This window comes from Ctenopharyngodon idella, chromosome 8 (assembly GCF_019924925.1).
Source record: "Ctenopharyngodon idella isolate HZGC_01 chromosome 8, HZGC01, whole genome shotgun sequence".
Classification (NCBI taxonomy): Eukaryota; Metazoa; Chordata; class Actinopteri; order Cypriniformes; family Xenocyprididae; genus Ctenopharyngodon; species Ctenopharyngodon idella.
Window position 1 is genome coordinate 2,335,693 of NC_067227.1, and position 14,151 is coordinate 2,349,843.

The 14,151-nt window shown below is 37.2% G+C and overlaps 1 protein-coding gene across 3 annotated transcripts; it reads left to right on the top strand.

Moving 5' to 3' along the window:
* The first annotated feature begins 1,245 nt into the window (after nt 1–1,245).
* chmp7 (charged multivesicular body protein 7) lies at nt 1,246–13,809 on the top strand. Of its 3 annotated transcripts, none has more exons than XM_051903877.1 (11): nt 1,246–1,388; nt 3,192–3,467; nt 4,927–5,098; nt 6,601–6,786; nt 7,457–7,590; nt 9,627–9,675; nt 9,776–9,895; nt 10,519–10,617; nt 10,737–10,794; nt 12,463–12,636; nt 13,500–13,809. In XM_051903877.1, the coding sequence occupies exons 1-11, from the start codon at nt 1,348–1,350 to the stop codon at nt 13,550–13,552; spliced, it is 1,362 nt and encodes a 453-aa protein (XP_051759837.1). In that variant the 5' UTR covers nt 1,246–1,347; the 3' UTR covers nt 13,553–13,809. The 3 variants fall into 3 exon arrangements, with proteins under 3 accessions (XP_051759837.1, XP_051759835.1, XP_051759836.1); XM_051903875.1 differs by having other exon boundaries at nt 1,248–1,388; nt 12,463–12,693; XM_051903876.1 differs by having other exon boundaries at nt 1,386–1,569; nt 12,463–12,693.
* Nucleotides 13,810–14,151: the final 342 nt, after the last annotated feature.

Sequence of the window (14,151 nt, forward strand, 5' to 3'; positions counted from 1 at the left end):
AAAAAAGACGCAAAACTACATGTCGTATATTCCAAGTGTTCTGGGGGTATAAGGTAGGGTTTGGTGAAAAACAAACCAAAATTTAATGTATTAACAAAAATGCTGGATTGGATTCTATTCTATCAAGACACAACATGAAATTCAACGCCTATAAATCCCAAAGAAGTATCCGTGTACTTTCTAGTTAAATCACTCCATTTGTCTTATGACAGTGAGAATATTAGATGTGAACGTAATAAACTTCTTGTTGCGATGAACACAACAGATATATTCATCTCAGAGAAGAAAGTATATGGATTGTATTTCATGTCACGTTTTTGTTAATCTTGATTTCTCAGAATTTGTGTGTTTTTCTGGGCGAGTCGGAGTGAACTGCGGCACTAATAGAGTCTCATGAATGCATAGCCATGCACAGAAGACCAACGGCCAAGGATTTTCGTTAAATAATACATTCAATTTCGGTTTGTTTTCACCCTCAGAACACTTGGAATATACAACGTGCCACACGGGTTCATTCTGTGATACTTTGGTGTCTTTTTTAAAAAGCTTGATGCTGGTCGCTATTCACTGCCATTATATGGACAAGTGCGAGTGGGACCATTTATTTATTTTTTTAAATCTTCTTTTGTGGTCCAAAAAAGACAGAAGGGCATATGGCATTAGAACAACACCAGGGTGAGTAAATGATCACTTAATTTTCATTTTAGGATGAACTATCCCTTTAATACTCATCCTTAGAGAAAAGAAGATATTTTGAAGAATGTTGGAAACCAAACAGTTGATAGTAGCCATTGACTTCAATAGTATTCTTCAAAATATCTTCTTTTGTGTTCAACAGAAGAAAAAAACTCATACAGGTTTGGTACGACTTGAGGGTGAGTAGCCTAAACGATGACAACATTTTCATTTTTGGGTGAACTATCCCTTTAAACACTCGATTTGACTGGGATATTATATGCAGCTTCAAAGGGGTATTCATGTATGGTGATAATTTTACATTTGCCGATATTAAGTTTTAAACTTGAAAATGTGGAAAAATAATCATTTCAATTACTTTAGGAATCTGATCAACAGCTTTTAAAAATAATGTTGTATCGTCCGCCAATTGACTAATCACAATTTGCTGTCCAAACACATTTAGCCTACTCTTTCAAGAAGCATTTTTAATAAGGATGGCCAACATCATGTTGTTTAACCCCTCTCTTGATGTCAAAGCAAAGCTAGGTAGGCTAAGTAACATACTTCTTGGCAAGGCCACTGAGCTTATTCATTTGCAGCGATGTCCATGTTTTCTTTTAATGGGTTTCGACCGCGAGGTGGCAGTAAGTTGCCGTCGGTGGTCTGATCATGACGAGGAGAGGGAAAAGAGCAGCGTTGTCGTCTTCCGGGTGAGGTGTTGTTGTCATCTATTTTTAGCATACAGTGAAACGGCAAAGACGGAGCTCTTTGCGTGCCTCTCTCTTTCCCCCGCCGATACTTTAAGCAGTATGTGGATTCCCGCCGATGGATGTCACGACAAACACTGAGGAGATTTTAGCTGAGAACTGTTTCCAGCTGCTTCAACTCGAGGTCTGAGATTGAGTCTTAAAGCAAATCAAAGATTGGAGAATCACTTCTTGGCGGTGTCTCGAAACCTACCTAGACATCATTTATGAGGCATCATAGGCGTGCAGCCCACTAGATTTTGACAAACGGCATTATATCAAACGTTATTTGGTTTTGATCTTTCGATATGTGCACTTGACTTTGCCAGCAAACCTGACCGTGATCAGTTGGATGACAATGTGAAATGCTGTGCTGAGCACCTGAAAATACGAGCTAAACTGGTATAAGGTGGTTGACATGAAGTGACATCAATGTCTTACAATGCTATTCTTCATCTAAACCGATTCTTGTACCATTCTTGAATTTTAAAATGAACTAAAAGCAGAATATGCGTGCTAATTTGAATGTTTATGTTATCAGAGAGAAATTGAATTTTTGTACTGTTAGCTTTGGCGTACCGCAGAACCATTTGAAACAAAAAAGGGTGACCAGTGACCTAATATACATTTACCTTACACATTCATTTAAATTAACCAAACATCTTGATATTAAAAAGACAACAAAAGCTACCCATCATCATGCACTTCCTTATGATTCATGTCACCCTTCTGTCAAAACGGTGTGCTTAATTGTATTGAGTGTACAATTGTAGTGTACTTCAAATCTTAAAAGTAAAAGAATACTTGCTGATGATAATATATTTTTATTAACCGTTTCTACTTAAAACACTTTGTTTTACTTTAAAGCTGCTTTCCTTACCTTTTTGTTTAAAATTTACAAAAGTTATATAATGAGCAAGTACATCATTAATCCGTTTTCCAAACCGTGTTTTTGTCTTATCCTGAATCACTACGCTACACCTTTAATAAGTGTTTATATTCGGATTATTTCAGACTGGTTCGGGTCGTACCACTGCGGAGTAGCACAGTACCTGCGTGACTCGTAGACATAAACAGAGAGAAGTAGTTCCGGCTACAATGTTCTTCCACCAGATCCATGCAGTTCTGTTTATTAACCGCTAGAGCGCCAAAAGTTACGGACTGCGTACACTTATTTTAATTTATTGATTAACATACTAAAGCTGCGGAGCCCCGGACATGACATGCAGGGAAAAAAATTATTAATTCGTTCCCTCGATTTACTAAAACGTTTTTAGTAAATCGAGGGAATGAATTAGTAAATCGTGTGCACTATTTAATTTTTTTTCTTGCATGTCATGTGTGGGACTCCGTATAAAGCACATGTAAAGCACTTGATTATAATTTTAACTGTAGTGTGTTTTTAAAAATTACAATTAAAGTTAATATATTTTAAATGTACTAAATAGACTTCATCGTTTCAAATGTGTAATTACAAATATATTTACATACAAGTTTCAATAGAAATGAGTATTTAATTTACCATAAATGCTTGTCGGTACATTTGGCAGTACACTTTAACCATATTTCAAAGTCAATAGAAGTAATCATGAAATGACAAATAAGGATGTGCTTAAGTCTTACTAAAAAAGTGGTAAAAAAACACTCTTAAATTTGACTAATCGCATTTAATATAAATTTAAACTTGTAAATAACATGCAATTAAGTGTATTTATTTCACGCTGACGTATAAGTGTGCAGTAATCATTTGAACTCTTTCATTCGCAGCACAATGTCGGTTTCAGCGCAGAAGAGGGAGACGTGGTTCCCTCCGGACTGGGAGGATGACGAGCGGATGGCTTTCTTGTTCTCTGCCTTTAAAGAGAACCGAGACGTTGACTGTACAGACTGGGATGGGAAGATAGACTTCTGGAGCCCTCTGATCGTTGATCACTGCCGGCGGTGCGGATCGGTGTGTGTGAGTCTGCAGGACCTGAATGAGAGTTTCAGAAGGAAGGGCATTGTTCCTCTGGGCTTGAGTACTGTAATTCAGAGCATGATTAGGTACGTCACTGTCACCTCAAGTACAGGAGCTGCGTCCGCAAGCTATAAAATCTAAAAATCTGAAATGTTATAGGCGTATTAATGGTAAATAGCTTTCGAATATCATGTAAAGTGTGTATCATTACCCTTTTCATCTTAGTAATTTAATAATTTAATTAAAGGGAGGTATCACACACAGTTTCTGCCAATCTCATGTTAATCTTGAGTACCTATAGAGTAGTAGTGCATCCTTCATATCTCCAAAAAGTCTTTAGTTTTATCATATTTATAAAAGATACATACGCTGTACCGAGTCTTTCCGAAAACAGCCGAGCGCCTGGAGGCGTGCCGTGTGAGCGGAGCTAAAGAGTGACGAGCACGCACAGCTTTTGTGTAGAGATCGTCTGCAAGCTATCAATGGTCAGCTAAACAACTGTATTTAAACACACACAATACACCATCGCATTATCCCTGGATAACTTTTGAATCACTATAATGAATATAGCGTATAGTGAATGATGAATAATGAATTTATGAATTCACTACGTTCGTGTTGTTTACATTATATGCACTTAGGCGGCTATAGTCAACAAAACAGACATTTGAAGCAGTTTTACTCACCACCTGCGCTTCCGACTCATGACCGGGATCATTATCGCTGTGACCGCTCCATCTTTCAGTTTTAAACGATCTGTAAATCCAGCGTTAGAACTGGGCCTTGTTTATGAAACCATAAGCGCCGATCCTGAGGGCTCGAGCAGCCATGGAAAAACACGAGATATTCTCCATTCATTTTAACCAATAAAAAAGTGATTGCAACTATCAGTTTCTGTGGTTATCTTAATAACTTTCAGTTCCACTTAACGCTGGGTTCTTTGGGAAGCAAGGTTATCTTTCTCTCACATCCAAAAACACACTTCTTTGGTGACATTGTTGATTTTGTGAAGTCCTGTGACCTGTGCAGCGCTGCCGACGACTTCCATAAATCCGAACGCGCGTTGATGGGCGTGCTCTTGCTCTTGCTCTCTCGCTCTGGTCGACGTGTGCGCGCGCTCTTCCGGGAGAAGTGCACGTACAAGGAATTCCGACCCCGTTGACGTCACACAGGCCCATACTCGAAAAAAAGACTGCGAAGTTTGAGGATTTGGAAGAGTATTGCACCGAAATACTCATACATCATACGTCCAACTCGTGTTTTAAAACTTTGGCCATGTTTAGCATGAGAATCCTACTCTTTAACAGTGTAAATAAGTCAGAATACTTGAAATAGCATTATACCCCCCCTTTAATATAATAATTTAAGAGTTCAGTTTAGGGGTATTAATATCAGAACGAAAAAAAAAAAGTGGTATCGCTCATCCCTACTCTGAAGGCAGCATTTTTAAGCTTTCGGACGCAGCCAGTGTCTCATAGATCATGATATTTAATCATTACATGTATTTATGGCATGTGATTCGGATTTGTTTTATTGTCCTCCTAGGAGTGGGAAGGTGCAGAAAGAATCAGACTTTGCGGCAAACGTAGATTCTGGCTGGCTGTCATGGGGTGTTGGGCTCTTGTTAGTCCGGCCTCTGAAATGGACTCTGTCGGCTCTGCTGGGCAGCGGGAGGGTCCCGCTGGAGGAGTCCTTCGTTGTGATAGAACTAGTAAAGGTAAGTGTGTCTAATGGTGTTACCTAACAGAATGCATCCTTTACCTGTTAATACGCCTTTGCATTTATATGCTACCTTTCAAAAATTTGAAAGAAATTAATACTTTTATTTAGCAAGGACACATTAAGTTGATCAAAAGTGACAGTAAAAACTTTTACAATGTTACAAACAATTTCTATTTCAAATAAATACTGTTCTTTTGAACTTTCTGTTCATCAAAGAATCCTAAATATCATGTTTCTCATAAAAATACTAAGCAGCAAAACGGTTTTTAATCAGAAATGTTTCTTGAGCATCAAATCATCTTATCAGAATGATTTCTGAAGGATCATGTGACACTGAAGACTGGAGTAATGATGCTGAAAATTCAGCTTTGATCACAGGGATAAATTACATTAAACAAAAAAAATATTTCACCACAATTATTTAAGTCAAACTTCATGTGGTGTGAAATGACCACATTTGTAAATTTCCCTTTTCCTGTGAAGTCATGTATCGATCTATCAATAGCCCTGTTTCCATCCACTTATTTTTATGCAAATTTTGAGATGTCACATAAAAAATGGCAAGATGAGCATAAATTCTAAAAATGCGCATTAAAAAAATGTATGCGCTGAATTGAGGCAGATAGCATAAACTACGATGGAAACACATTTAATAAATTCCCTAATGCACAACAAAAAACTCACTTGACTTTGCCTCAACAGTGGATGTGATTGGATAACTGTACTAACCAGTGGACCAATTGCATCACAGCATCTCAAATGTTGGTTTGATCATTCTGAAACGCCTGATCCAAAGTCTGTCATCAGAATGATTTGGTTTAATTCCCTCCCAGGAGCGTCTCACATGATTGCGTTCCCAAATACCAGCATCCGAATGCAAGAGAACATGACAGTGTTTATTGCATTTCGTCTGCTGCTCTGAGACGAAAGTCATTTTTGATAAGAGCCACAGTTTCTTCAGTAACATCCATTTTTATTACAGATACTTTGCACCAATTTCCCAGGAAGTGACAATTTTGTTCTCTTGAACACATGGGATGGAAACTGTGATTTATTCGCAAATGTTTTATCTGGTATTCCAATTTTGTGACTTTGGATGCAAACATATGTGCTGTAGTGTGATTTGCAGTGCCCTTTTGACTGAACTTATACATTGATATACTGCAATATGCTGCTCAAGTGCTTCTGTCCAGACATAATGAATACTAAGACATTTATTCCTATTTTTAACTTTAGTTTTTATGATGATATCATTTATAATGATCAAAACAAAAAAGGTGTGCACACCCAAAACCCAGATTGGGCTCAGGTGCAGGGCAAAAAGTGTTGCATCTCACTCCTCAAGGTTATTGTGCCTGATGAAGACCTGACTAGTTGAAGCATTGCTGTAATGTCAGTGTAATTTATATAATATAAATAATACTGTCTGTGTATTATTTATATTGCATACAGGTAGTTTTTGGTCAGAGCTGAGCGTAAGCCATTTTTCTCTTGCAGGAAAAGGCTGCGGCGCTTTTGGCGGCATATCGAGGTTCCCCTTTAGCGGTCCGCTCTCTGCTGTCTTTCCAAGAGCTGCGTGCTCTCTCCTCTCACATCTGTCCAGATGAAGGCACACTCTGCATGGCTCTGCTACAGCTACAGAGAGAAAAACACGTCACCGTCTCACTCCATGAAGGCGAGAAGGTAGGTTTGTGTACAAGAGCGAAACGTGATGTAGCCACAGAGACTTTAGGACAGAACGCTAATGTATTTTGAAAGTTGTGTAGATACTAGTGCAGGTTAACCATTTTCAACGAGTCCTCAATACGCTGCCATTCAAATGTTTGGACTCGGTAAGATTTCTCTTGTTTTTGAAAGAAATTAATACTTTTATTCAGCAAAAACACGTGACAGTAAAGACAACAGATTACAAAAGATTTCTGTTTAAAAAAAAAAATGAAAGTATCATTTTCATTAAAGTATCCTGAAAAAAAATTTATTACTGTTTCTGTGCTGATTTCGACATTGATAATAATCACATCATCATATTAGAATGATTTCTGAAGGATCATGTGACACTGAAGACTGGAGTAATGATGCTGAAAATTCAGCTTTGATCACAGGAATAAATTACATTTATTTTAAATTGTAATAATATTTCACAGTATTACTGTTTTACTATAGATTTGATCAAATAAATGCAGTCTTGGTGAGAAGAAACTTCTTTCAAAAACTCTAAGCGTAGACAGAATAATGTTCCAACATTTCTCTCAAATCTGTGTCGCTGAAATCACAGAGCTCTGATTATTTGATAAGCATGTTTGGGTTCAGATTGCTCCGTTCTGATTGAACTTTTGACCTTGTCTATGTATAGCTGGTGAAATTTAGTCAGGCAGGACAGGGCCGTGTGTCTCCTGTCAGCGAGGTGGACCTGGGCATCTATCAGCTCCAGCGCAGCGAGAAGCTTCTGGAGGAGAGGGTGGAGGTGCTGGGACAGGAAGCAGAAAAGTGAGCCAGTTCATCCAAACTGTATAGACATTGGCTGCGTCCGAAAGCTAAAGAATGCTGCCTACGCAGGCAGGATACAGAGGTAGGAAGGTAACAAGGGACGTTCCGAATCCTACGATCGTGATCTACTGAGATCCCTTCATTTGATCGATTTTTGAAGGCAGCATAGATGTATCCTTTACTGCTTGTGATATCCCACAATCCTCTGCATTTGAATCTGTGACAGTTAAGCTAAAAAAAAAAAAACGTCTGAAAGTTGCGGTAGTGGTCAGTTTGTGTGTAAATGTAAGTTTATGTGTAAATCCACTTTTGATGTCATTTCTAGCAAGAAACTGGTATTGTAGTAATTAAAGGAATACTTCACTTTCAAATTAAAATTTCCTGATAATTTACTCACCCCCATGTCATCCAAGATGTTCATGTCTTTCTTTCTTCAGTCGAAAAGAAATGAAGGTTTTTGACGAAAACATTCCAGAATTATTCTCCTTATAGTGGACTTCAATGGTCTCCAAACGGTTGAAGGTCAAAATTACAGTTTCAGTGCAGCTTCAAAGGGCTTTAAACGATACCAGACGAGGAATAAGGGTCTTATCTAGCGAAACGATCGGTCATTTTCTAAAAAATAAAAATAAAAATGTATATGCTTCATGAACACAAATGATCGCCTCACAGACCGCCTTCCGTATTCTTCAAAAAGCTTACGCTGAATGTCCTACACAGAGGGAGACAGAGACGGCAGAAAGTGCATCCTGTTTGCTTTCATTATTTTACACAATGTTATTGTGAGTGTACACAAATAAAAGTAGAATGAGTCTTGAATGAGGTATTACTCTTATCTGTATGAACAAAAATGAAGTTTTTTCCACTGTTGTCAGGAAAAAATGGCAAGTGATCGCGCCTCCATGTCATGCAGTAAACACACTGTACTTCAGCTTCACACTCCGCACAAACACTTGGATATGCATCTAATATCCAAGTGTTTGTGCGGACATTTAAATAAAGCGCACATTTATCTAGGTTAACGTTAGAGCGAGCGGCCATGTAAAGTTGCTACTACTTACATGTTTCAAATGATAAGCCATATTTGAGGTCGATGGATGATAGGCGAACGTTTGGGTTTCTTGCCTGATGTACTGTAATTACCACAAGGACCCGCCGTTATCGATCTGTCGCTCAGGGACTGCGTGACTGAGTTTTTTTTTCTTCCTACAACTAACCGACTAATAAAAATTTTGGTCGACTAAGCCTCTAATCGACCAACGATTAGTCGACTATTGGGGGACAGCCCTAGTAAACTGTATAAACTATAATCACTGGCATCTGGCAACAGCCATACACACATTCACGAGAGAGTCGAGTTCTGGCGGAAGGGTGACCTCTGACCCGACTTAGGCGTAGTGTCAGCTCAGGTGAGAATTGATGAACGCAGAAGCGCCGGTCACAAATTCTGAAAGTCTAAAACAAGAATTTTTAAAGAAAATGTCGGAGGATTTTGATATAAGAGAAGATGAGCTACGTTATAAGCCAGGTCATAAAGTTTTAAATATGGATATTTTTCTTACAAAAACCCATCACTTCACTTCAGAAGGCCTTTATTATCCCACTGGATTTATATGGATTACTTTTATGATTGATGAATGTGCTTTTTGGAGCTTCAAAACTCAATATTCACAACAATATTCAATGCCATTACAAAGCTGGGAAGAGCCAGGATATTATTTAATATAACTCTGATTGTGTTCGGATGAAAGAATATATAGTCATATACACATAGGATAGCTTGAAGATGAGTAAATTATGGGATCATTTTCATTTTTGGGTGAACTATTCCTTTAAACCATTACGCTGCCTCAGAAGTCTGTTTCGTGAGATGCCTTCATGCGCAAAAGCTGCCTGCAAAGTCATTGCCTGATGGGCAAAAAGTCAGCTGCCTAAGCTTTCGGACGCAGCTGTTTTTTTGGTTAGGTGCCATTTCTTTGACATGATGGGTAATTACAGTGGCGCTGCAGCTAAATAATGTGTTGTCTAATGTGCAGGTGTAAGCAGCAGGCAAAATCACTGCTTAAAGAGGGGAAGAAATCACAGGTATAAGCACATTTTGTTTTACCCTTTTTATGTTTTACATCCTTTTATTGTAATAGGCAAGAAAAGCATTTTAATGAATTCTCACTTATTCCTGCCACAGGCCCTGAGGTGTTTACGTGGGAGCAAGCGGGTGGAAAAGAAAGCGGATCGTCTGTTTGCTCAGCTCGAGACAGTGAAGGGGATCCTGGACAGAATAGCAAACTCCCAAACCGACCGCCTGGTGAGACGCACAAACACACAGACGCATGGACAGTCTGGTGTGAGTGACAACACATGCTGTTGGCCAACACCAGTGAACGTCACCCACATTCGTACCAGACAGCAGTGTTGTCATTTTTTTTTTTTTTTTTTCGAATGCCATATTTTTCTAGAATATAAGTTGCATTTTTTAATCTTCTGAAACGTGCTGTGACTTATATTCCAAAGCGATACAGTTTCCATAAAGCACGCAAAACATGCTCAACGCGCACACATTTCGATTTGTGTCGAATGAGAGTTACACGAGTCCAAGTTTAGTTGTATTGTGCATTTTTCACACACTGGTGGTTTCAGCTCACATGTTGTATGGATTTTCAAGGTTTCTATGTCCTTTTTGGGGCAAGGCGGGCGGCACTATGAACTATCATTGTATGAAAAAGATCTGCGTGTACTTTCTTTAAAATATCTACTTTTGCCTCCATTCACACTTTTTTAGATAAATTTGTAGATGAATTCAACTTGTTCGCCAGAACCTAACATGTTGTTTCTTTAAGGAAAATATAGTTTTGTTGCTGATGCACACCACAAATGTCACAAGCATATTCATTATGCTTGTCTTAATGAAGTGTTTTGGTATGTGTGCAGGTGATGCAGGCATACCAGGCAGGTGTGGCAGCTCTGAGGATCTCTCTGAAGGGTGTGACTGTGGAGCGAGCGGAGAACCTGGTTGATCAGATACAGGAGGTGATATATGAGAAATTTGCCTTGTATAGCTATGCATAGTTTATGCTATAATAGTTTTGAATATAGTTATACAAATTTTGAATGAAGTTCTTTATTTTGCATTTATGCTTTTTGCGTAGTTATGTGACACTCAGGATGAAGTCAACCAGACTCTTGCCAGTGGGGCGCTGGATTCTGGTATGCAAGTTTCACTTAATGTTTTTCAGTGTGCTAATTGATGCATTTAAATGTAAAAAGGGCATTTCCATTTTCCCTTCCCGTATATCAGCCGTTTCTACAGGCCATGAGAGTGTTGCATAGGTGTGGATTGTGGGTTTTGCTATGATTGGCATTTCTGCCTTACAGGCTTCTACTGTTCATTCATTCATTAATAACAATACAACCGTCACCAGGCGAAAAAGTAATCTGATCGGATTTTGGCTGTCGGATTGGATCAAATCTTGAAAATTTTAAATTGGATTAGATCAGAAAATCCAATCTTGGTTTTGATCTAGATTAAACTGTCAGTATGTGTTTTTCAAAACGTTTTGGTAAGATTGGGATAGTTTTGATCCCCCCCCCAAAAAACAGGATTATCCTGATGGGTGGATTTCAGGAACAAAAATGTAATATAACTTTAAAATTGGTAAAAAAATAAAATAAAATAAATATATATATATATATATATATATAACATTTGTATCTTGTATCTTGCGAACATACAAACATTTATATTTTTTATAAACATTTATAATTGTTTAACCATTAAAGTGATAAAGTAGAAGTAGACATTAGGCTTTCTATTAAGCCTTTTGAAACAGTAAAGTAAAAAAAGAGATTTTGGTACCATAAAATAACCCCCCAAACAGCTGTCAATATCAAACCAAATTAATATATATTAAATTATATTAAATATTAAAGTTTTTTTTTTAATCACTGTATATAAACTACATGCACAAACATCAGAGATGAAGCAGTCAAAAGTAGTTTTTAACAACTGCATCCCTTATTGCATAACTTTGTTTGTTCTTATTGCGGGTCACATGAGGGGCTACGGAGCCCCTAAAGGGACATGGTGAGGGGAAAAATATATGAGATGGGAGGAAAAAAAATTCTGTTCCCCCAATAAACTTGACTTTCACTCAAAACTTTTGATTTCTTTGCGAATGAACGCAGTTTCTTTGAGGAGGGCAAAACTTTTGCAAGAGAGCTCAAAAGTATTGAAATATGTCATTTTTCTCCCATCTCAATGTCCCTTTAGTGCCTCTGTAGGGTAGGGATGTCACAGTGAGGACATTTTCACACTGGTATATAAACAGACTGAATGTTTAATAAGATAGTCAAACCAAAAATTATTCAGACATTTTTTATATATTTTTACTAGTGGGTGCAGGACACTATAGTTCATTTATGTAAGTGAGGATAGCAAAATAAAGTAAACTGTTTCATATTATACTCAAAAGTTCTTCATACAGTGGACTACCAGTTAAATTGATAAAACTTCGGAACCAAAAATTATTCAGACACTTTGATTTTCTTAAGTGTTATCTGACATAATTAAGATTCATTTTTTCTGACAGTTTAACTCTGAGATCTTGTCATATTTTATTACCATTTTTTTAAACTATAGTGAATAAACTGTATTAATGAATGAAATGTTCAAGGTGTCTGAATAAATTTTGGTTTGACTGTATTTATCAATGACGCTCTCCTGCTGCACTGTGCTGTGACTCTGCAGCTTTCCAAATCTAGATAATCCAGATTAAACTTTTTGAACAACTGGGCCCAGGCCTTCACGACTGAGCTGGACTGAGTCTGTACCATAAAGCTGCCTTAAAAAGTAAGCAATGCTTCATGTTCTCATAGGTGAAGATTCAGAGGAGTTGGAGGAGGAGCTGAAGTCATTATTGGAGAAAACCATCCCAGATAACGACGTGCTCCCAGTGGTCCCCAATCACACTCTTTCTCCTCCCTGGAAAACGGGTTTCTCAGATGCCGATTTTATCCAGTCTCTGCCCTCTGTGCCTGATTCCAGCCTAGGTATCACAGATGAGGAGCTGGACAGAGAACTAAGTCGACTTACAGTCTCTGACACAGGTTTTCTATTTTCAAAATGTCACTAGTTTGTGGTGTTTTCGAAGGCAAGCATCACTATTACTGTTACTCATACTTGTCAAAAATTATTGATTTTTTTTTTATTATTTATTTTCTTGATACTTTTTCACTTTTGCATCATTTTTAACATTTTTGTGGGCAGATGATTACAGCTTTTCGCTAGATTTGTAATGAGTAGCGTTTGTGCACCTTTTGACACAGAAACTTAAATGGCTTCCTTGCAGTTTTCTGCCAAAATAAAAGTTTGAGGTTTTAACTCCTGCAAGTGAAGATGTTTAGACCTAATTATTGTAATTTCACTAATGCTGTGTAAAATATTGAATATACTTATTATGAAATATTCACTTTTTATTTTACAATGCAGTTGTATTACAATAGTAATACATTTGTCTCTTAGAAATAACATAACTATATATATATATATATATATAAGTGACTTAATATTGTTATTTTTTACGGTATTGTATGGAAGTTAGAAATTCCAGTATCGTGACATTAACTTTGCGTTAGGGATTTAAACAAACCTTAAATATTAAACTATTGTTTAATATATTAAAATGTTTCACAGAGACAGAAGCACCACATTTTACTGTAACCACCTTGCTACATGTGGTTTATTATTATTTTGTTGTTGATGTACCAGATTTATGTGTATAGTGTTGAAACTGGTTGGTTGTTTTACATGTCTGTCTGACCATCCATCATTAATTAATTTCATTACCATACATCCATTGATTGAGTAATTCTGTTCAGAGTTTTTCTTGATGTTTTCTTTTCTCTGCTCCCAGATGTGCCCAGAGGAAGCGTTTCAGCTCCGAGGAGGATGGAGTCGGCACAGTGACCGTTTCAGCACAAGCAGCCACTAATGGGTTAATCTCTGTCCACTAAAGAAAGCCATCAGATACAGTACAGTACGTGTGTGTCCTGGCGTTGTAATAAGCCCTACCAAGTCTTTATGAAAAGCCCTTATTCATGTTTGTAATAGCATGTTTATTTTTGTTTTTTAAAGAGAGTTTTAAGAGTGGCCTTCTTGAGTTTGTAAAGTCTGTACAATGTATTATTCTAATAAAACTACAAATTATGATGCCAAATAAACAATATTCTGTGTGCATTTTTTTGAGAAGCGAGATGCTCACTACATTATATTTTTTTGAAGAATATAGTCTATTTAAATCTGTAGTTTTTGTAAGTATATGCAGTAATAGTGTGTACAAGAGAAATATTGTGAATATTGTAAATATTACTATTTAAGATTAAGTATTTTTTGATGGCGAATGCGAATCTGATCCTTCAGAAATCATTCTAGTATGCTGATTTGATCCTCAAGAAACATTTTTATTGTCAATGTGGAAAACAGCTGTGCTTAATATTTTATTTTATTTTATTTTAGGTGAATTGTCCATTGTTGTTTTCAGTATGATTATAAAAGACACACAAAAT